At 39.5% G+C, this 25552-nt stretch overlaps 1 protein-coding gene across 1 annotated transcript in view; it reads right to left on the bottom strand.

Moving 5' to 3' along the window:
* The window catches only part of CUX1 (cut-like homeobox 1), a 204359-nt gene that overhangs the window by 64109 nt on the left and 114698 nt on the right, over positions 1–25552 (bottom strand). The window contains exon 9 of the mRNA XM_010573901.1: positions 4862–4910. Within this exon, the coding sequence (XP_010572203.1) occupies positions 4862–4910 (49 nt within the window). The remainder of the gene's footprint in view (positions 1–4861; positions 4911–25552) is intronic.

Below are 25552 nucleotides of genomic sequence, written 5' to 3'. Positions count from 1 at the left end.
AAAAAGTAGTAGAAATCTGGGAGCACTATCAGCACTGTGAAGACGGAAAGAAAACCAATGGAAACGTTTTGCTTTTCCAAAGGGATAACATGGCATAGATGCAGAAGAAAAAAAATTAATGACTTCTTTTTCTATAGCTTTCACAATGTAGTCCACCAAAAAGAGTCCCACGTTCTCTTTCTGTTATTACTCCCAAAATCTAAGGATACCTCTATCTGAGTCTGTTTTTCAAATCTATTTCCTCCTCCTCAAGATTAAAATACAATAACCCAGGATCAACCAACCCTAACCAAAGTACTTCTCTTTTTCTTTTAAAAGTGAAAAAACCCTTTTTTTTCAGGAAACCCAAATTACAAAGCCCATTAGACCTTTTTTTTTTTTTTTTAAACCAATGTGAACTGAATGTATAAAGCTAATAAACACATCTGGATACACCAGTGGCATGAAACCACAAAGTTAGAATCAATATTAAAACCTTAAAACGAGCCTCTCTCTCGCTCACTTTTTTTTTTAAATTTAACACTCCAAAGTATTTCTGTTTTCACAATATAGGAATTATTCTTTTCAACAGAAACCTCAGTTTTTCTCTTGTACAACTGGGTGATTCCAGGCTGCTAGATGAAGTATAGAAACAGAAGGATAATTCATTTGAATAAATTTGTCATCCCAAAGATTCGTAACTTCCTACCATAAACACTTATGAGAAAGGTATAAACTTGAAAAGGTACAGGAAAGCGCTAACCATAAATATTTGTGTAAAATATACATTCACACAGCTGTAACTGTTACAAATGCAGAAAAGTACGCTGGAGCCTCATTAACTTCACTGATTGGAAATTATAATATTCTGGGAATCAAACAATAAAAAATTCAAAGATGCTATATCCCAAACTATGATAAATCATTTATTTTGACAAGTAAGGGTAGTTTAGTTTTAATTATTTATTATTATACTTCATAGCATATCAGAAAATATGCAGTGATTTATTGTGCAAAATGAAATCTTAATAAAACGAGTCCCTTCCCCAAACTACAGGATTATTAAATCTTCATGGAAATGCGAGGGTGAACTCTTGGGTTATTTTCGTTATCGAGCTGGCGGGTTAGTAAACTGAAAATAAGCCATTCCTATTGCATTTAGTTATATTTCACTTCAGCCCTTTATAGACCCAAGCCATACAAGTCATACAACCTTGGGGATGAGGAGAGAATCAGAGAGCGATAACAGACCCCCAGCTCTTCTGCTGTCTTGCAGATGACGCAGTTGCATCTTACCGCTAAAGCCAGTGGGGGCTATTGGCTTCAGACTTTACACCCCTGCTAAAGCTACACATCATGGAGCTAATGGCTCCTCTTGAGGCAGGTGAAGGTAGACAAGACGTTTTAATGTACTATTCTTGTCCTTTTTGTACCAGTTTATAGCTCTCAGGACTTCAAGGTGGAAGGGTTACTCCACTGGCTACCACTGACACCTACAGCCCGGCCAGGACCCGCCTCACCCTCACAGTGGGTGTAAATTGGTGTACTTTAATTACTCCATTTGAGCTGTGTCAGTCTGAATGAGACTAGCCCTGCTGCAAAACCCCACTCGAGATCTTGGATTAACAGCACCGAGTGCCTGGATTAGCAGCCGAGGAAGGGCTGTCATCCCAGCAGCCGTGCTGCCACCACATCCCTACCTCCAGCACCCGTTTCCAAACCCCTCTAACCCCAGGTTGCTCCACTCAAGTGAGGGATTTATTTCTCTCCTTGGTTAGGGTTACGGTTTGGGGGAAAATTCAGTTTATACCTTGCGTTAACGATACAATGGAGAGAAACCGGGCTTTGCAGTCACTACCCCTGTTTCTTTCTAAGCAGAAAATTGCAAAGCTCACTGGTATTTAAAGGTAATTATTTCTATGAGCTTGTAATTTCTTCTGGGGATGATAGCACACAAACAAGCCCAGAAAGCTCCTGCATGAAACAATTTGAGGAAAAAACAGTGGGAGAAGAAAGGTGATGGAGTCTGAAGACTAAGAACAGCCCATGCTTCACCCAACACGACACGAGGGTGGGAGTTACATCATCAACTCTGTCCCCATGGCTTTCATCACACCTGGATCAATGGCAGTGAGGACATCCACCCCCTCATTGCTGCAGAATTGGAGAGGGAAATGGCACTCCCCACCTCTTAAGAGTCAGAGAGGTGTCCTCACATAAAGCAAGGGAAGTTCAGAAATGCCAGCTCTGGATTTAAAAAGGACAGTAACTGAGAAAGGGATTTTAAAGAAATATCAGATATTTTAAAATCTACAGCAAATATTTTTCACATATTTAAAAATTTACAGCAAATATTTTTCACATTTTCAGTGGAAACATTTCGCTGTTCTGTAAATTTCTGCTCTGAATCCCAGTCGTTTGGGTCAGTGTTAATTCCAGAGCAGCAAAATATCACACCAAAATCAGCAAGGCAGTCTATCCTCAAAGTAGGAGTCATGCTGAGCACTACTCCTTTAAAGGTAGCCTTAATAACGGGGAATAAGTACTGAAATGGTAAAAGGAAATGTTAATTTCACTATTAAATACATAATTATGTTAAGTACTTGTTTCTGCAATTGTAACACTTCAGCCTGATGCAAACTCACTTTCTGGCCTGTGCAATGGATTTAATTTCTTCCAATTTTTTTTTCAACTATAGAGGTAAAACACAGGAATTGCTGCTACAAAGATTACTTAGTTACAATTTATAGAAGTGTTTTATAAAGGTAAAGCATCACACAAGACAAGGACTATGGGCATGTTCCAGCAAATCAGCTGAGCTACTCCGGCACCTCGCTGCTCCTGCTCGTCCACTGGTGAACTTCTCCTTCGCCGTCTCCTCCGAGGCCACACGCTCCCCTTGCATCCCTCATCTCAGCGCTGCTGCTTCTCCGATGTTTTGTTGAGCTGCCTTAATTTGCTAAACGCCCAGAAAACAAACCTGGTCCCTTCACTCCAAATTCAGGCTTTTCTGCAGTTCCTGAGCTCAATGGACTCAATGAAGGGTCCCCCAATTGCAAAAGCTGCTGTTAGGGAGGGGACAGGAGCACAGCAGCTGGGAGGGGGAACCAGAGGAGGGGGGGATGGGCAAAGGAGAGAGACAATCGCTTCTTCTGGCTTTACAACACCTCAGATGAATTGAACACTGATGTTTGCATACAGATTCAGAGTTTGCTGAATTACAACCAAACTAAAGCTTATGCACATAAGCAGTTATAAATTTGGGGTAATTTAAAAAACCCCAACTAATAAAAGTAAAAAACCCCCACACTGCAGGTTTGTTCCAGTTAGGAAAATATCTTTAGCCTTTCTGTATAAATAGATATATTCCATTTTAGTATGGCAATGAGGAAATCATAAATACCTGTTCTTTAACTACAACCACCTTTGTACTATGAGAAAAGAAAAAACCTACTGGGTAGATCATTGCTACAACTCTGCAAAACATACTGCCTTTGCAAAAATCACAAAATAATTCTACCAAAACATCTTTAACACCTACATCATTTCTAAAAAGTCTACAGATTTTCAAATAATTACTAGCACTTTCATAAATATTTAATGCTATCTACAAAAGTTCTTTGACAGAACTGAAAACCTACTGTGCAAACCTCAATTTCTTTTACTGACTAAATAATCAACACAACAACTTACAAATCTGCCTTCTGCTTCATTAGTATTTTTCTAATTTATAAAGAACTAATGTAAGGGACAGTATACTTGCTATACTTCTCAGCTCCTGGGTGCGGGGGCTGAAAGCCGGTCTGGCAAAAGGAAAAAGACAAAACAAAGCAGCAGCTGGAGGCAGGGTTAGTTTTCAACAGGATCAGTGACCTGGTCTGGCTCATGGTGCGGCTCCACAACCACTACCGACAGCATGAGGCATGCAGCAGGACCACATGGCGGGAAAGGAGGTGCAAGTATTCTTCTTGGAAGAGAGCTGCTCTTAGGTAAGCTTAAACTGGATTATAAAACCATAACCTGAGAGACTTAAGATCTGTAATCTCTGATTTTACCTGACAGAGGGATTAATGAAGGTTCACTGATAAGCAAATGCCTGGTTGAGGTTTCCCTCTGTGAAACCATCACCCGTTGCATATATCACCTGTGAATCCTGCATGTCCACACACATCTCCTTCATCACCTGAAACAGTCACTCAAAGTACAGACTGGACCACAAGAGCACTTGCTTGGGTGTTGGGTTTGGTTTTTTTAAAACTTTGTATTTTAAAAAGTTCCATACGATTGTGCCACTTTCTCGGGAGTGTGTGCACTGTGAGGGAACGTGGGAGGGACATTTCACAGTCTACCAAATTAGGATCTGCAGGAACAAATTACAATTTCTTTGTTCTCCTGCATGGCACAGTCTGATCCAACCCTTGCTAAAAATTAATACGCTAAAAACATAACAGAAAAGGAAGGAAAAAGAAAAGTCCACAAAAGCTAGAGCCGCAGCAGAAGGTCAGGCCTCCCCAGGTCAGGCTGCTGGCAGCCCTGCCACTGCTGCAGGGCAGAGGCCCTTTAATTCAGGCAGTTACCTGCACGTCCGAGTAGGGGCCAACATGATGGATTCAGAAACATAAACCCAAGAATAACTATAGTGGGAAACTTAAGTTTAAATTATTAGAAGGTAAATACATGGCAAGCGCTACTCTGCTGCGCATACGATCCTTACAGAGTATCCCTAAAGAGCTGTATTTTTCTCTGAATTTGCATATTTTCTTACTCTACACAGTTATGACTGCTAAGTGCATATAAAAGAACTGTCATGAAATCCAAAAGAGAAGAAACAAAAAAATCAGTCACACTTAGAATTTTATGGGGGACTCATTTAAAATCCTACCTGATTTGCTCTTTCAAGGTCTGTCATGATCATCTCGATTTCATCAGCCCTGGGAGAACAAGAGAGCAGAAGTACTGTTATCACATGAAGAATGCCTGCTATAGGAGCTCATGCACAGTACAATTGCAACATTCATACAAACATCATCAATTTTCAATATTTTTTTAAAAGGACAAAGTAAGACTGATCAGCTAGTCTTCTGACTGGTGAAATCCTCTTGGGTTTCAGCTCTGCGGACTGGTTTGCAAGTCTCCAATTCCTTTGCCTGTTCCCTTTTTGCAATGAAATAAGTGTATTGATATTTGAGCATATTCATCAGATCTTTGAAGATCTTACTCCCCAACCTTCTGCAGAAGGGCAGTGTCATCTTTCCTACATGTAACTGTGCTTCACAAGTGATGATTATGGCGAAGTCAAAGGCTACAGTTCTTCAGTCAACTACTTGTATACACGTACATGAAAGTGGCCTGTTACTCTTCTGTTCCAGTGTGCCTAGAAGTTTGGTTCTAAATTTGGCTAGAATAAAAATATCAGAAGGTCAAAGAGACCAAGAAATTTAATTTTACATTATGCAGATAAGAGTTTTTTGACACAAATTTATGAAACTCTAAATTTAGACTCAGGCTCTCAATGCACGCTACAAAGCTGAACAGGAAAATCGAAGGGTTGGAAACTATACAGGTAGTCAAGGAAAAACAGATGCTTCACATACGTGTATTAGGTGGCAGCTATCAGCCCTGACCCTTTAAAAACCCCAGCATTTCTAAGACTTCGTTCACACAAATGGACCCAATCCTTAAGCAATCTTTTTTTATCATCATGCTGAATCATGGGCAAATATTTCACACACATGCTCTCACCTGTGAAAGGTACCAGGAAAAGGGCCTACAGACCTAAAAGTATATTCTGTATCAGTATAATAAGACATATTACTTCTCCCAAGACATTATGCCTGTCTTATATCTCTGGACCATATGGAAGCAATAAACACTATCCTCATCTCCTATGAACAGCAGCTTTAACCAGCAAGTCCTTTTGCAATCTGCCAACACTATAAAGTCTGTTTTTTGTTTTTAATCTGTAGCAGATCATTATCAGTAAAAGCTGTGAAATACTGGAATTCCCTTCCTCTGCCAATGCAGAAAAGTCAGGGTTTGTTTTTCTGCTGATCCCACAGAAGATCCATTTTTCTGTGCAGGTGTTGCTGGGAAAGATGGTTAATTGAAGTACATCAGGGTACTGGCACACTCAACACTGGATCATTACACTGAATATTGACTTGCTCTTCATCAGCATTTTAGGTTCCTGCATGCACACTTAGGGAAATGCAGTAAAAGATCATAATAAGTAAATGTGTATGTATGTAAGTTAATGGAAAATTATTTTTAATTACAGCCTTTAATGTTGTCAGGGCAACATGAATTGCCATTTGAAAAAATCTTCTGGACAATAATGGAAAACAGATTAACATGTGTTTTCTTGTGCAGGAGAAGCTAATGTGCTCTTACATTGGAAAGATACCATGCACATGACGTTCTGAATTAATAATAAATAATAAACATTAGTTACTGAATTGAACAATCACTCCTTGGGCAAATAAGGATTCAAAGTGTGCAGGGAGTAGCCAGAAGACTCACCTGGACAGGTTGACATAAGCCTACACTAACACTTTCGATCTCTTTAGCCTCTGTAGTTGTGAAATATCTTTTGTTTTAGACTTCAGCCCCAAAATACTTGCTAACCCACGTAAAGAAATTACACTATTTCACATGGAAAAGATGTCCCTAAGACCATGCAAGTGACCCCATTATGAATCTGTAACAGAGATAAGAGCGGAGAGAGCATCCTAACGCACAAAAAAAAAAAAAAGTTTCCCAGCGTGTTACAAATATTTTTAGCCAGGATAGTTTAAGGATCCTCTTTATATAAGCTTATTCATTCAGGCTGAATTTATGTGTGAATGCCTCAGGTTATATGGAGCCAGTAAATGATGTCTGGATTGTGTCACATGCCTCCCAGATCAGAGCTGGGAATGTCCCATCCCAACATGCCGGCTACAGCTTAAGCGAATCCAGTTTCCACTCACTTCTCTGGAGGGTTTGGAGAACAATAAAATCACTGCCTTTCCTCCCAAACAGGGGGTGCCAGGTATCAGCCAAAGGTCTGAAAAACTGCAAAACCTGAGAAGAGCAAAGGACTCAGAAGTGCAAAACACTTGGACCGGGAGAGGAAAAGTGCCCTGCTTTGGGAGCAGAAAGGTTGTTTTTCAGTTCAGCGAAGGAAACTTTTTTTTTGGAGAAAAGAAGATGACTCTGATGCAGAAGAGATGAGCAGAAAGAGGCAGAACTGTGAAGGGGTCTGGACCCATCAAAGGACCCTCAGCCACCTTTAAAGGTCACAGAAGCAAGGGATGGGAGTCAAGGGTAGGGAAACAGATGAAGACAGCAGAGCAAGACAAGGAACAGAGGGATGTGTGAGGCCAAAGGACCAAGGGGAGATGATACCAAGAGCAGTAAAGCAGAGGAGCACCCCAGGCCAGCGGAAAGGTGCGTGGCTGCCAGTAAAACAGGCTGAAACACAGGACTGTGCCTGAAAAATGAGGTGGAAAGACTCAGGACAATCCTGTATTTAAAATGGACAGAAGTATTAATACCAGTATTTGTATGCCATTTCAGCTGGGGTCAGGATTTAAGAGCTCTATTACAGCACTGGTATATGAAGCCAATTACAAAAAAAAGCGACTGAGGATATAGAACGCCATAAAAATGACATTTCTGCCCTTCAGCGTGCACAGATAATTCTGACTAAATCCAGTAGAAGTGTCAAACTGTAGCCAAGGGCAAAATTGTCCCTTTGTCCTTGCATCCAGACACACCAGCTGACTGATCCTGAACTCCCCTTTCCCTCATACATTTTTTCTACGTAGCTTTTCCACACACAATCTGTCTCCCCACACCTAATAGAAGGATGCAACATCTCCAAAAAAATTCAAGCAAAACATCTCCAGCCTAGCAGTCTGCACACCAATGGAGGTTAATGCTGCAACCATAAATGTTATCTTTAAGTAAAGTAATGAATTAAATTACTCTATATTCTTTCCTAGCACAAGTGTCAACAGCATTCAGAAGAATCTTCAAAAGGAATTCAGTCTTTTCATTTTAAAAGCTCAACTACCACATCAGTAGCTAGTACTCAGCAGTCTAAAATCACTTATTTGAGAAAGTCTCTAATAGCTACATTCACTGTTTGCTCAGCAGAAGTATTTATTATAAAATAAATTACAGTTCTCACACCTTTTATGCACTCACAGAAACAACTTGCATTGATTTATTGTTTACAAAGCACCGTGTCGAATTCAAACCTGCAAGGTACGAGGAAACTCCACTTTGGCTGACTGAATTAGTCCCACACAGGTAATTTTTGATGTATTCACCATCCGCCACATTTGCTCATTTTCAGCCCTCCCTATTTCAATATTTCTCTTTATTTCACCGGAACTATTTGACAGGCAAAATACCATCAAGCTCAAGGCTGCCAGCATCTTGTTCTGCAGGTTTTCACTGAAAATCTGGTGAGAACCGTGAAGGGAACAATGGCCAAGTTTAGCAAATCCGTGGCTATACTGGCCCTAAATTTCTGACCAAAGTCATTCCATGCGAACTAAACCCAATTATAAGAGACACAGATCTGATGATTTTACTTTTAACTTCCTTTGTTCCTGAAGCAACACATGACTTGGGCTCTTGTGAGTGCCTGCATTCCCCCATCACCCCAAGAGCTGAAGGCAAGGAGAAAAACCCCAAAGTTCTGCCTTCAGAGAGACACAGTGAATGAGGGTAATTAGTAACAATTACACCTTTTTTCTAGAATACACTGATATTTACAGTGTTTTACAGCAGATTCTACGTTGCAACCCAACATTATTCAGGGTTTGTCAAGGGTGATAGTTTCTTAACATTAAAACAGATAATCAGAAAAAGAATTGGTAAAAGCTGTTTTCAGGAACAAATATTATCTACCCTGGGTTTTCTCATTCCACAGATAGTATAATCATTTATCTGATCTAATTCCTTATAATCTCTGTGTTAGCGGAAAAGTAATCATGTAAGCAAGACAGTTCTTCTGTCTGTATTACAGATAGCTTGTTCTAAGTTTCAACACTTTCAGGCTAAGGAATTTGGAAATAAAATTTTAAGCCCAAGCATTTGGAGCTACAGAATAAGCATCACCAAGTAAAAAGAATCTGAACTGTTGAAACAGCATGACCATGAAATATTCTATTATTTCTTCTCTTGCTACTGTGTTTGAAGTGAAAAACAAAACACATTAAAAGTTAGAGATTTTACAAGGTATAAGCTTTTACCAGTCATGAAAGAGCCCTCAAAGCTAACATGCCATCTATAAAAAAAAGAACTTAAGGAGTTAAAAAAAACCAAACCTACAAACCACCCCACTTTTCAATTCAATTGCTTATGGGAAATAAAAACCACAGAAAGGCTCAATTTTCTTTTTAAGATCAAGATAACCGATTAGGTTGGAACAGCATAACAAGCAAGCAAATTCAAGAATGGGTAACATGGAAGAAGCTCAGTTCTTTTTCTAAATAAAATTAAATCAGATGAAACCCCTAAACACCATGAAGCTATTCACTTGCAAGCAAGAAGAATCTGGACTTTATGATTAAAATCCAGTTGATCCAACTCCTTCATTTAGACACTAGCTTAAAGAGGCAGAAACAATTCCTTTTTTATTAACATGACAAGCGAATGGTTTGCCAAATCTTGTGGCTACAGCCCCCTAAACATTCAAACTTACTGAACCTTGAAGGAAACTGCTGTTGGATTCTTTATACATGGAAGAACTGAAAAATACAGATGACACTTTTGAAATTGCAGTCAGTGGCATGGCCAAGAAACTTCACTAGCAGGGCAGATTAATATTTTGGTTTGGCAAAAAACAAACAACATTTTTTCCCACACATTTGTTTTCTTTAAAAACATGTATAAGTTTACCGGTCAGAGCAAACGGTATATGGAGCCACTGGGGCTTGTTAAAATGTTTTAATTACTAAAACATTACACAGGCAATTTCAAACTAAAAGCATACATTATCAACTAATGTGCATTTATGTTTAATTAAGGAAAAGAGAAAAATCCTACTTGTAACATGTATCTATGATCGTCACAGAGCAAATTTTGACTGAATTAAGTAAACATCTTAGCCTCATAAAATTAGAGGCAGTATAATCTAGTACTTTGCTAGCACAAGACAAAATGGGAAGAGTTATTTGGGACATTTGGGAGAGGAAGAAAAGAAGGAGAAGGGCCAGAGGATCAAAAAAAGAAAAAAAAAAAAGGCAAGCAAAAAAAAGCAGCACATTGAATTTTTTTCACGTTTCAATAAAATTTTTATCAGGGAAGGTTCCTGGGTCTAGGAAGTAATTTCGGATCACTAAACAACGTCAAAATTGCCTGCAGCCCAATGATCACAGCACTCACTCAGGGCACAAGAGCATTCCAGTATTTGAATATTCAATTCTATTTTTATTTCATTTTAAGTAAAAAAGAAGGATGACAAATTTCCTACCCAAATTCAAGACTCTTTCTAAGCTCTGCCGGTAGATGCCCTCATCTAATCCCTGCACCTCAGACAACATGCCAAGGTACACATGGTACTTGGCTTGCTTAATTTCTAGCTACATATGAAGAACAAAACACTTTCTTTTAAGCTGCTAGAAAGTTTCCAATAGAAGGTAATATAAAAAAATCCACTTATTCTGTTTTTCTTGCATCTTATGAATATTGCTGTACACATAGTTTAGGCATTTTTAGAATTCATAATGATTCTAATCCACCAAACACCCATATTAGATAAATCCACCTTAATGGCTAAAAAACCCTCCAAAAGTCATAGACACAAGGATTGTACAATGAAAGAAAAAAAAAAAAGTTATTTCAGCATAACCAGTATAGCACATCAAAGGCCAAGAACTCACACACTTTTTACTACTAAGTTCTCAAATCTACTTTTCAAATTGCAAGAGCTATAGTTTAATATTTTCTTTCACAGCAACCCTCTAAAGATCTTCAGATCAGATAATCCTTTTTCCAATGTCATATAAATCCAGACCTCTTGTAAAAGAATTTCTCTGTTCAGGGATTCATAAATCCACCAACTTTAGTAATGAATTGGGTGTTTCCTTTCCTAGGAACTCAATTGAAGAAAAAATCCCCTCTCTGCTAAGCAGTGAAACACTGAAGGCTTTAAATTGAGAGATCAAAGAAACGCTGGTTTCAGGTGCTCCAGCGATTACACAATACGTCATCTGGATTAATCTGAGGAATGGTTAAATGTCCACTGTACATTGTCCAGACCCCCCTTTGCAGTTATCCTACACTAAATCAAGTTCCTCCCCTAGCAAAAAGGGCAGAGATTCAGTGCTAACTTTTCCAGGTTTTTTTGGTTTTATTAGAATTAATTCTTGTTTCCTCTCATTGGTAGCCTTGCATCCATGCAGTGCAGCGCACTGCATAAGATTCAAGCTGAAAAAATAAACTAAATCGCACGCAAAGATTTCTCATTAAGCACACCAGGTTAGTATCGTAAGTACTGGGATCATGCAGTCGCACCAGCTGCAGGTATGATCTTCAAATAAATGATGTCCTAGGCGCTTGAAAGATGTCAAGTGATCATCAAATATTGATACAGGTTAAAGAAACTGCTTATAAAGCCCAAGATATTGAGCAATACTTGGACAACAGAAGACAAGAATCACCTCGATCGTTAGAAGGAAAAGACCCTGTATAAAACCTCTTTCGGTCTGTAGAAAAACTGCTTTCTAAGAAAAACTGCACAGCACTTTGTTTTCTCTTTCATGGATTAAGTCAGGATTTCAAGGATAAGAAAATCATGTTTGCAATTATAAAGTTTTAAACACAACAGAAATCAGCTTTATTCCAGTGATACACTAGGGAGCAGAGTTTCTAAAGATCAGCAGTGTTTTCTTAATCATTTCTACAGAGAGAAATTGATATGAGTGACACTAATTGATACACTCAATAAAATATAAAGAGAAAAAAAAAGAATTATATGTAACAGAATATATCAACTCATAGAACCCCAGAGCTGTAATTCCCATAGTGTTACACACACATGGCCTTGGCACACTTTGCAAACCAAAGAACGCTTAATGTAAGCAGCTGGCATACTATCATTGTGTTTTTCTCTCCACAAGAACGGGTCTCTTGTGAACTCTGTGTCCAGCCATCATGCTGCCCATCACAGAAAGGAAAACAAACGCGATAAATCCTTTTTCTCCTGGTCTCATGATCAAACATGTCCTCTTTCACAATGTATTTTTGCTTTACCCTGCAAAGCCCTATGACTAGTGTTAAAATCAGTAATTAGGAGTGTCCAGATTTGGATCATTCTGGGCTTCCTCCCACCTCAGACCACTGGTAGACAATCCTTTGGGCCACTGAGGAGTTCAAAGAAGGCTGTTGAAACACAAGGTAATTTTTGCATCTGAATCTGCAGAAACAAATGACCTTGTTTAGATGGACCTAAAAATTGGTTTCCACTTCTGAGGGAGCTGGTGAGAAGACCGCACCCTCACGAGCTGTCGACTCGTGTTCCTGCAGGTTCTAGTACTGGCAGGCAAAGAGAGGAGTCCCCACAATTCAGTTCTGGTACAATCATTTTGACCTGCCTTTAGAGACTATGGAGAAAAGCAGAAAGAACTTTCTGATGTTTAATTTTTGATGTATTTATGCCCGAATCCCACCTGCATTAATGTTCTGAGATTGAGATACTGCACCAGTATCAGTACAAACCCACCAGATTTGCAGAATCAAGTCCTCAGGGTGAGGAACACAATCTCCAGGTTCAGGTTATGCCGAACATTCGTGCTCAGAGGAGCCAATTTAGACAAACAAATATTTCCAGCTGCCTTCCTGGCCATTGCCAGTCTGCACTGTGCTATGCCCTGGGTAGCAGGAGTCACTGCCTGATCCAATACTACGGCTCTGAGGATTTTCTAACAATGCAAGATGACACAGATGCGGCAAACTCTCTATTTCCTAGTGCCTCCTGTTACAAATTGAAAGAGCTTGCTGCAATTCCCCTCTCCTGACTTCAGTTGATTCAATAACGTACCAGAATTTAAACACAGACACCCTTCCCTCTCCCTCACTTGGACACAAAGCGTATCGAAAGCATGGAATTACTCCTGACTTGGCCTTGAGCAGCCAACACGATGTCAATTTTACATGTTTTATAAAGCAACAGCATGTAGAAAGCAACTCAAATGCAGGTCATATCAAGCATGTGACCCACAGAGCAATCAAAGACTGCCTGAAACTGTCATTCAAGGTTCAATCATCTTCTTGCAGGAAAAATGAAACATCTGTGGCCCAGAGAATTAAGTTATGTATTGCATAATTCATCTGGTGTCTGCCACAGCAGCCATTTTAATGCTCTAGTGATAAACATGTTTGATTATTTTTGTTTTGTTTCCTGTTGCCTCCATGGTATTTCTATTTATCTACCCATACTACAATGCATAATGGAGATAACAAATATACAAAACAGTGTTATAGTCGGCTGATAAGACGTGGGAAATCAGCAGTCTTATTAATCACATTAAGGCAGCATCATTATTAAACCTTATGTTCCCTGTAACTGTACTCATTTTGGTTCTTTTGGGTACACTCTGTAGTTAGATTTGATGATGAAATCATTGTTTCCCAAGGATGCAAACATAAGCTTTAGAGATTTTTCTAATAGAAAGCTGCTCTCCTCATATACAAAGCAAGTTTCTCACTGTTTCCTAGGTTTTCCATCCCATCATTTCTTTTTGATCCCAACATAAGCAGGAGGAATGTGCATCTCATACCAGACAATGCAGAGACCCCCTCCTCTGTTCACTTATTCCACTAGTGGTCTGTGGTCCACACTGTGAGAAACCCTAATCTAAAGCATCCTTTGCAAGTCGTTTTGGGAAGTGATTGTTTTACTAATGGTAGCTTAGTTCAATTTACTCCCCAACATGTAAACCCTAACACTTTCTCACCTGCCATGAACTTCACTGACTTTCAGAACATGTCCCTGCAGAGCAGGTGGGAACTTTTAAAGCTCTGGGTCCATGCCCTGCTGTCTGGGTGTTTATTCCTGTTGCCAGGACTTGACCATTTCTGCAGCCTACTCACAGAGCATTAGATGCCAGTTAATTTGTTACACAATTAAACAGAGAAGCTATCATTTGTGCAAAATTTAATAGACTTGGTCAATACCGGCTTGCTCCAAAAAGGTGCTTTGCACTGGCCTGATGGAAGGAAACAAGCAACAGCCTCTGAAGTGGTGGAGTCAGGCATATTCTTACCCATTTTCATGATTTGGAGTCTACAGGATTCCCACAGTGAGCAAAATCCTCACTATAAAGCAACAAGTCAGCACTATTACAAAACCTGATTCGGTGGCGTTTTACCTGAGATACACTGAAAGCTTGCACACTGTTTCCTGTGATGCTTTACATGGAGGTGAGTCAGTGGATAAAATAACACATTCTCCCGTAAGCCCAAATACAAATAAAGCACTGTTTCCTATTGATTGTTCCTATAAAGTTGTTTAGACAGTATCTATTGTAATAATATCGGCTCTCCCATCTGTGCTTTGTAGCTGCCCCCCATTGCTACTTCCTCCTGCAGTATTTCTAAATCACTCCCTTATCCCCTAAATGTCATCTCTTTACCTCCCAGCCCACAAATGGAAATACAGATTATGAATGCTTTCCAGCAACACATACATGGCTGACGAACCAGCAAGTGGAGAGGCAACTGCTGCTCTCTCAACCTGCAGCCCACCACTCAAATGGATTATTTTGTCTGTCCTTCCTATCCAATCCCAGTTCCTACAAGATTCACCAGAGCTCCCTGTGCCGGTGATTTCTAATGCTGTTAATTACTGTTGAAGTCAATCATCAGCTTCCAAGTTAATTTAGGAGGGGAACTGATGAACTGCAAACTGATCACCAAGCAGGCTGGCAGTAAAACAGACCACAAGCTCATGGAAGCTTCTTTTCCTTAGGAAGCTGGGCTGAAGGCTGTGGTCATGCAGTGCTGCTGCTGGCTACATGTGTACGGACGCACAATTAGGCTGCTCTGCTCCCACGGCACAAGAACAGAACTTGCCATTTTTTATTTGACTTGAAAAAAATGCATAGCAAAGTATGAAATAAGAACTTCCTTAAAGACCAAGTCTTAACTGATTAACTCTGCTGCTCTACAACTCACATAAGCTGGTTTATAACTGTTTCGCCAAATAAATAATAATAGTTTGGCATTTTGGAAATACAGCACCTGTAACAATTTACTTGTTTTTACTGATGGAGTTAAAATAGATAATTTACCTAAAATTAGAAACCCTAACTACAGGCATCTTAGGTGTCATTCTTTTTTATCAGAATGGCAATACTTTAAACTGTGAAGAATCAGCAGGAAGAATTGTCTATGCTTTGATTAAAGATCCTCTAAAAATACACACAAGTATTTTAACTTACTCAATAATGTCCCTGGAGTTACAATGTATAAAAATCAGTACATATATCCTGGCAAGGTCATGGGGGTTTTTTGCTGGTTTTTTTGGTTGTTTGGTTTTTTTAGAATCACCATATCACACCTGAAAAATTACTTTAGGTTATGAGTAGTTACAACTCCAAAATGAACAATCTTCCCTCATTCTACATAAATGCTAAAATCACATATTTCTGTATGTTTGTTTTCTTTAAAACAAAAATAACCTCAAAAATTGGACACTGTTCATAATTTTTACTATCGCAACGTACATATTCCAGATTCATGTTTAGGAGTTTCAAGAGGCACTCAGCATCTCTTCTTCTCCTTAACTGCAGAAAGAGCTGGGGAGCTCAGTAATTTGGAAAATCTAGGTATCTATTAGTTTCCTCACTAACTTACTCTGTATCTTCGTCCATCGCTGTAAGTACCTATAAAATGCTTTTCTTTAACTTACCTCAGTCTATATTCAGTGAAACAGATTTAAGTCCGTTTGAAAATAAAACAGTACAGTAAGCAATTTTATGTACAGGTGTCACTCCACAGGCATATATCAAGGGAAAATTATTGTTTACCACCACAGCAATAACAGACCATCAGTTCCTACCTTGTGGAGAACGATAATTTTCCAGTGGCCTGAACATGTATTAGGGTAAATATAACAGACTAAAGAAGAGAAATCCATACCTGCTTCAATCTTAGCTGAAAAGCTCAAGTTCTCCAAATTATCTGTCCCCTCTACCCAGTCTGACTTTGGTAACTAGTACTACAGAGTATAAGACAACATCCTACAAGGCCTTTTGAAGGATTTACTGGCATGAAACAAAATAAATATGTCCACTAGGCCAATAATCTCCAATTCACTATTTCTTACCAAGCTGCTTACATATCCCTCCAAGCACATTTACTAACAAGCACCCAAATATGATAATATCCCGCTTCCCTACATTGTTAAATGCACCTGTAGCATCTGGTCAGTGGTTTATGATGGACAACAAAAAGGCATTATTTAGTGATAGAATGTGGGTAAAAATGCAACTTATTTTTGCTTTTGCCTTTATCTATGTAAAGGACATGCACATTGTGCAAAAGAAAAGCTAAACGTTGACTCTGCAGTAACATAGTATTCAAGTGGGAGATGTATTTGGGGAATGAATGCTTTAGATGCTTTTGGCTTTAAAAGTGCATCTAGGTGATGTGCCTATTCTCTCCTAGCTACTCAAGCAAGTATTTCCTTCTGGCTATCAAAGTAAACAGCATTACATGGTCTCTGATAAAGGCAACTGATGTCCTTCTATCCAATAAATGGACTGAAAATAGCATAAGGATGATGGGAGATGTGTTTACTGTACATTTTGAGTAGGCTTTACCTTTCCCATGAGCTATGCTGAAGATTAAAAAACAGGATGATTGCTATCTTTATAATAATGTATCAAATTACCAATATGGTTTTCTCTCTTCCCAATTTGTTCCAGCTTTGCTTTGAATGGAAACACTAGTTCTGTCAAATTGCAATCATGTCACCATTTTGCAGTTTCAGTTTATAGCTATCAATTGCCTGAATCTTGTTGACCTGAGTGACAAAGCTGCAAAAAAACAGGCAGAAAGAAACAAAGGAGGGAATGGGAGACCACAGAATAGAGAAAACAAACCGGCGGAAGGAGAAAAGGTAGGCATTGTCTAAATCTGCACAACAAGCACCAGTTCATTATTACTTAATGGAGACCGATGCCTGAGACACAGAACAATCTCCTTGTCTTCAGATGAAAGGGTTGCCTTCCTCTCTTTCCCTTCCCTCCCTCTAGATTTGCTCTCACTCCAGTGGGGCACCCCAAAAAGCAGACTCAGCCTCCAGTTGCCCTCAGGAGTTTTACTTGGTGGAGGAGCTGGATGGTGGGTTGGCACCAATTAGATGCTGTGCTGGTGTGAATCAGCACAACTTCACTCGAATCACCTGTACCAGCAGAGTATCTGGCATATTTTATTTTTACATCTTTGCTGAATATATAAAGCTGCTCAATTCTTTTCTAACTTAAGCCTCCAGTTTTATCGGATTATAAGAGATGCTCACTAATATGATTGACAGATTGCCTGTCTACACAGAATCTAAACTAGATATATATTAGACAGCAAAATTACTTTAAATAATCCTTCGTGGCAAAACCCAGCAACACTAGGTACTACCGCAAGCCCTTGGAGGACAACAGTGCAGTATTTTCTGATTTAACCTTTTACAATTTTATTTGCAGAAACACTTTTCAAATTCTCTATTTCCCTCTCAACAGTTGTTTAGCCTTTAAAAGACTGCTGAAGTAAAATAGCTTTAGGCTTGACTAATATTGTAGTCTGTGGTATGGAACTATTTGATTATTCTGTTTCAACAGTTAATATAACAGGTTTAGTATTTCTACAGAAGGGGAGTTTGAACTGGAAATAATAGTTTTCTGTTGCTAACGTCAATTCCTCAACACTTCTACTATATCCAAAAGATATGCTGATGTCAGAAGCCTCTTCAGTGGGTGAAAACCATCCTTCCTAAAGGTAACAAACAGCTGTAGCAGAGAAAGGAGGCAAGACAACACTGATCTATCTTTTGGATTTGCCTATTTTTTAATGCAGTTCTAACTCTATTAACCAATTGGTCATAGAGCCACAAAATCAGCATTTGCTTCATGAGCAAGTCCACGCTGTTTAGACCTTCAACAGCCAAACACCCCTCCCTGGTTGTTCCCTGACCTTGGGGGGTGTAAAGGTAAGCCCATAACCACACGAAGTGTCACACCTCCACCGCACTCCCCTCTCCCTCCTGCTGCAGCACCCACATTTCTCCCGGTGTGACACCCTCTGCCCGGCTCTGTGGTCTCACCTGCGAGCCCCGGTGAGCCGGGCTGATCTGTAAGCTGCCGAGCCAGACACGCGGGCTGGGTGTGGACCTACACACTAAGCTCTATGCTCAATGGGACACCCCAGGAAGACACACAGGTTGCAAAGATGCAGCTTCTCTTTCCTCAATTTGAGTTCAGTTGGGTACTTATCTGGAGCATGAACTCGTACACAGGCACAGCCACAGTGCAGGGGAATTTCCCCTTCTTTTACCCTAAGGGGACAGTTTGTGCCATCAGTTCCTGCACTGTACGCGTAAAAGTTTTAAACTTCCCAGATAAAGCCTATCTAGTCTTCTGCTATTTTCTCTAGGCTTAGCTACTTTTATGGCATTAAGGAGTAAATCAGTAATTCAGGGAACCTTAGCTTCTGAACTGTTACACAAACAGAGAGAAGGGGGCCAGGCTTGCTGGCCCCTCCAGCTGCACACAGCTCTGCCTCCTTCCCCCACCATCCTGCCTTTGCTTGCAGGTTGTTGTAGCTGCATCAACTTCCCAAGCCACAGGCTGAAGCGTGCAACAAAATTTTATTTGATGTTATATCAGAAATAAGACCAGCCTGCTGTCATACACACAAAAAAGGTGTGGGACAAGAGGGTCTATAGGGGCAAGATGCAAGAATACATTGTAAAGCTCACAAATTTAATCCAGGGACTTTTTTTCTTAAATTTGTTCCCAGAAATGGTCAATAATGAAGTCTTCCACAGGCCCTGGCCATGTAGCTTATTTTAGGGTATTTGGTACAGCTAACCTTACTACAATACCAGTGCTATGTAGGTAGAAGATATAAGGGAATAGGAATTAACCACAAAAAAACGTGTGTGGGGAAACGTTAAATAAAAAAAGTTTAGTTGTAACAGATAACAGTCAACAGATTCACCAGAAAAAGTGTTACGAGAAAGAGGAAGGCTTATCTACCATACATTACACAGATTGATTGTTAAATACTGACCTGGGTGAGAACTGGCATGTGCCCGGCATGTCTCACCGCTGCCAGCTAACTGCCTGGCTCCGCTCTGCATGAACATGGTGCCACAGCATCACTGACAATGAGGCGGTGACAAAAATCAATCCAACAGTCAGCAAGACAAATAAGTCATCTGTATCACAGCTAAAATATGTTTTTGATCAATAATAGAAAATTAACTCATACTCCTTTGCCAAGAAAATAGATTATTTAATCAGAGTACAGACAGACAGAGATGTTACATAATCAAAAAATAGCTCGCTCTGCTATATTTAGTGGCCACTGTCTTTCAGTGAAGAGGGCAAAAGTACACCCATTATCAGCTACAAGCCCTGTACTGAAATGGTTTTCTGATGAGTTAAGCTGGTCCGACATACTTAACATCAAGATACTGTATATTTAAAACTACAATAACAACTATGACAGTATGAAGGCAATGAATAGGGAAAAGACAAGAAAGTCATTGCTGTTCTATGGATACTTATCCAGCTGGATTAAAAGGATCAACTCCCAGCTAAAACTTATACAGCAGGGGATCTACAACAGTGATTTCTAACCCTTCTAACTTTCAGGCTACCTGGAGTTTTCCATCAAAGGATGAAACATTAGTATACCACATTTACAGTTTATGACTGGTTGCCTTTCACAGTTATTTCTGTGATGTCTTAGCAATAACCAGTGGAATTGCAGGAATTTGCAGAACACAGAAAATCACTGATCTAGACCATCAACACAGAGCTCACTTAATACTACTGCAGCCCAACTGGCCACACTGTGCGCAGCTAAGAGCCTTCCACCATTTCTGAGATCCACAGTATCTTAATTAGAAGCTCAAAGAAATGTCTGTCCATGCATAGTCCCCCAGATGTGAACATCACTACCATCAATGCAATCGTCTTTCCTTCCCTCCAGCTTCCCCACCAAACAAAAAACACTGGAAAAAAAGTGCAATTAATGCTTAAGTCAAGCACCTCTAGCTTTTATGGTTTCAGATACGGAAAAATTCAAACAAGGCATCAGAAAAAACAACAGTTAAACTAAAGGCTGGTTTATAGGCCTTTGACACTTTTAAATAAAAGTGAAAGAAACCCCCATTACTAACTGGAACATGGATAAAAAGAACGTTTAGTAGAATAGCTGGTGATTGACATTGGTAACTACCATTTCTTATATTGTTTTAGGTATCAAAAACAACAAGCAACTACATCAACTGGTATTTGCATCAGGTTTATAGAACTGCTTCATGCAGCACGGGTGTCCAGCCACACCAGCTCTCTGAGACACCGAATGCAAAGAAGTCATGGAAGATGGTGAATCTGCAGGGCCATGCCTTTAAGGTATATTTTTGCCTGGGATGTCCATTTTAGACATTCAAGAGAAACAAAAACTTCATGCAGACAAAAAACTCTTAGGGATCACAGTATTTTAGAAAGATAAGAAAACAAACAGTATAAACAGAAATCAAAGACTGCTGCTGCAGTACCTTAAAGATGCCTCCAATGTTTAGGAAAGCTAGAGAGGAAAGAAAGCACTATGCCCATTAAAAATAATAATAATAATAAAGATAATTATAGCTGGCTCCAAATGTTAACAATTTAATAGTACAGGATCTAAGTACTGTAAATGACTAATGCATGCAGCAAATGTATTCGCAACAGCGTACAAAACAAAGCCCTTAAAAGTAGATAGCTCTGGAAAAAAAAGGATAAACTGTTTTATAACATAAGCTCTGAAGCACATGACATTGAGAAAGTCTCTGTATTATCTTCTTTTTGTGACTGGCAACAAGAACATCTCCTTGATTTGCCAAGATGACTAAAGACCAGTAATGCATGATTTGGGAGCTCCATACCTGCATGATTAGAACAACAATGTTGTATCTTTACAATTCTTAAAAGAACGAGACATGATGGGTGAATTTTTTCTACCTGCACAAAAAGTCACAACGTATTTTAAGACAGTCATCTATACATACAGCCAAGGAAGGAGTGCTGATAAATTTAAGTGGCTACAAATTGGAGTAACTAACAAAACTCTGCTGATTATTTACTATGTGACATTTTGTGTGCATATTTTTTTCCAGCAATATTCAAAAATACAACTTTAATCCCTACCCCCTTGCTGTGACTACAGTTATACTTTTAATAAACCATCAGCATTTCCCCCAAATAATTAATGCAATAGAAGCATAGAAATCAATCCATTCACCCATGTCTTGTAAACAAATACTGATCTGCTGTTTATTTTAGTCAACTAAATGAAGCTTATGTACACATAACTGAGAAACCACAAGTTACAGGTTCAAGTTGTTTGTTAAAAAAGGACTTTTCTGCCTCAATCTGTGCACGATATGGCAAAGATCGGAGTGCAACAGGGTGGGCCCCGCCGGCAGGACAGCTCGGCGTCCAGCCCGAGTCTGGAGTGAGCAAGAACACGGAAACATTTCCTTCTCCAAACATGCCCACACGGAGACCATCACTTATCTTCCTAAACAAACAGCCGCGCAGGTCACTCCTTCCTGCCTCCGGGTAGGCACTTCCCACTGCTACGGGCTAATGAACAATGTCCTTAAGGCTCGGTGGCAGGGGCTCTGGACACCTATTTATCAAGCAGGGAATGAAAGGAGAAGTCACAGATAGCAGTAGCCTTCTTGCCCTCATTTCCTTCGTGGATGATCTGCTATTGAGCTAAAAACAGCAGCCCTGCCAGCTAAAACTTACAGTATATTTTCTATTATCAAAGCCAGAAATTCTGTTGAGTAGTGCTTTCATTCAATTTGCTCATGATGTTCTCTGTTGATGAATATATCTGATTTCATGTAAATGTGATTAAATAAATCAGACAATGCTAGGCTGTATCAGTCTCAAGAGGTTCTAGTTCAAGACGTGAAATACTTGCCCCAATAAGCACAACTTGAACTAAACCTTGTGCATTCTGGATTTTTATTACCTTCTTAACCTCAAAAAACCTCTGGTTGCCTCCTTATTTTTGTTAACGTGGGCGTAATATCGGAATTACAGATTTTGCATAAACTGATTCAAAGACTTTCATAGTATGTGAGGACTGAAGAAGAAGGTATGGGAAATGAAAAGGAGAAATAAAGAAGATGGAAAAATTCCTGCAAAGTATTTTGACTTATTTGGAGTTCACAGCTCTTGGCACACAGAGGGATCAGGTAACAGGGAAACAAGTGCTGTGGCTGACATTTTCAGATACCAGAAATCAAAAGGAACAACTCTGAAATCCAGGCCGTTTATAATCAGTTGTCTACACGTGGTGTTACAGGTCTAATCTTAAGTAGTCTAAGTGTTAAATCCTCATCTGCTGTGCAGAAGTTCATGTTACACCATTCTCTTTGAGAAAGAAAGGACATCAGCCAAAGAATACAGTGATCCCACGCCACATACTCCTTGTAAAATAAAAAAGACTTTTCAAAAAGATATCAGTTGAAAAGCAGCATTATTAAGAAAAGGAACTCTGTCTGCCAGTAGCAATGCCACCTTCCTCTGTCATTCCCCACCAAACTCTCATTCTGGAACTAGTAAAATGACTCCAGAAGATGACAAGGTTATCACCTCCAGCACAACTACACAACAAAAATTTATTTCTAGCTTCCAGGTACTAGGGAATGATATGCAAAGGACATGACTCTTTTTCCTGACAGTAACTTACTCTCTATGAAATTAATTTCAGATAGACCACAAAAACCCCCCGCTCCTACAACAGATTATCAATTGCTTTGTGTTCATGTTAGATGCACCTTCTGACAGGAGGCACGAATTTTACCCCTTTATCCGTAAGCTCCCAGTCCTCTACTCCTAGAGCCCTTTGGTAAAGGGGTGAAGGATCTCCCAGCCTACACATTTCTGTGATGAAACACATCTGGAACTGCAGTCCACAGATGCAGCTCTTCCCACCCAAGGAAGAACTGCTGCCACCAAGGCAATGCTGAGTTTGCACTTAACTAATAGATTAAGGCTCATCCATACCCCCAAAAGGGGCTTTGTTGCAAACGAATTTTGCATATGAAATGGCAGACAATGCACCAGCTGAATGCTGAAACAGAGAAGCTGTTGGTATCTTCAGCAAGTTAGGGACAACACTAAACAACTCAGCTTTAAGTAGAACATTATTTTCCCTCGTATCATACACAGAAGCTGCTGTTTAATTAAAACTAAGCTGCTTAAGCCATTAAACTGGCAAATGGCTATACCAATGACTTATCAGTTGTTAGCATTCAAATAGCGGGAGTTGTTTGTTGTCACACTCAGATGGCAAGTTGCAATGCTAATGCACATTTCCCTACTGGCTCCACAAATCTAAACAAACCCAGGACTGTTATTAAAAGTACTACTGCATTATTACGAGGAATACTTTCTTACCGTGATCTTCAAAGACACCAATATCATGCACTCTGCTGCAATTTAATTATTTCAACTTCTGCCCTAGAAATGTAAGCCATTCCAGTCATTTACCTGCATTTTTAAAAGTAGAACTTCTATTAATTCTGGCTTTGAACCCCACATTTAAGCAAGTCCAGATACAGCCTCCTGATTCAGATCCTGCATATCTCAAAATCAAAATCTGTAATTAAAAAGTGTAACTTACTACAACAGCTACTTTCTTCTGATCACATGCAATTAAAAAAAAAAAATCAGTGTTTTATTTTGGGTCAGTTATGGGAAAAGATCATTCCAGCTATGCAGGCAAACTTCAAAGCCACAGAAGGTGAGCATCACTGAAAGGGCCTAAGTCAAGACACTCTAGAAGACCCCCTGTTTGCTTACCACTAGGATTTGGGTCGAGACAGGGAGTGTCAGGCAGGGGCATCTCTGGAATTCAGGTTGGGAGACTCTGCCTCTTGCTCCTCTGCAGTCTTCATTACCTTTCCCCAAATGGGAAGGACAGTGGCAAGGAACTTGAAACAGTTAAACGCACTGAATTTGTTGATCTTTTTACTTCCTATGAGTCATGCTCCTCAACTCTACCATTATGCATATAAAAATCTGCTACAACTCATTAAATAAATATTTCCACTTTGGTTCAGTAAAAGCAGAAGACTCCCACATTAAAGCACCACACAGGTAAAACAATGAAAAATGCTATAATGATTAAACTTGCCCATTCCAGTAAGTTATAATGGCCATGCTATGGGGCAGTCAGTGGTAATACAGCATTATTATTATTATGACAAATGCCATATGCATCTTTTTTCCTTTGGTGTGGTGTCCAGGAAAGAAGAATATTTCCATTCATCACAGAATGACCTAATGGATGGCACTGTTCAAATGAATGGTCAGCAAATGCATTTTATGTGCTTCTATTTATGTACATTTATTTTTACAGGCTACAATGCAAGCATCAGAACAGCACTTCCACTTTTCTATCCAAGGACTGAAAGACTATCCACATTAATAAACTCTTGCCTTACCCTGTGTGCCCTTTTTACATATGGCAAAACTGAGTCATCAGCCTTGTTTTAGGTACCATGCTTGACACAACAAAAATAAGATGTGGAGCTAATTACCAGTACAGTACATGAAAACAGGAGTGCCCTTTCCATAAGACAAAGTCTTAAACTAAATTTTCTATCAAAATACAGTGCTTTTTTATAGAAGTTAATAGATGCCTAGAACTACTAAATGAAACAACGGGATCTCTCTGCATTTAGTAACAAGCCTTGAAAACCTTAATCTCATGAGTCAGTAATAACAGTGGAGGAAGTAAAGACAATCTTGGGTCTATAATCAATGAGACAAGCTGCTTAAAAGACCTCATCTGAAACAAATGTGTAAATGTCTCACCAAAGGAGAGATGCCGATTTATGATTAGAAAGTGTAAATGTACTTCTGTGGTATCAGTTAAGAACAACTTGCATGTCTCATTCACAAGAGCTTAAGGCAAATGGTTTAACATCACCAGAGTACAAACTCCTCACTAAGTCTTCCTCCCGAATGCCATTAACACCTCTGCGTGTTCTGTGTCCCGTCTAATTCTCTCTGGCTTACACCAGTCCTATTGCGATTTAAATACATCAGACTCCTCCATTATCAAAGTTAAACCTACAAACGCTGCATTTTTCTCTTGACAAAATCCTGTCAAGATCCCCGACAAGGCCAGTCCTGGCTGTGACATGGTCTGCTACCAAAAAGAACTGGCTATGAAAACCCAAAGACTACACAGACAGACTTTAAAGGATTTTGAGAGCAATATTCCTCCAGATAGTACATTAGGACTGGTATTGTTTAATAAGTAAAGGGATGATTTAGAAAAG

Source organism: Haliaeetus leucocephalus, unplaced genomic scaffold (genome assembly GCF_000737465.1).
Source record: "Haliaeetus leucocephalus isolate CR32 unplaced genomic scaffold, Haliaeetus_leucocephalus-4.0 Scaffold395, whole genome shotgun sequence".
Taxonomy (NCBI): Eukaryota; Metazoa; Chordata; class Aves; order Accipitriformes; family Accipitridae; genus Haliaeetus; species Haliaeetus leucocephalus.
The sequence above is the reverse complement of the archived record's forward strand: the minus strand, read 5'-3'. Positions and strand labels throughout refer to the sequence as shown.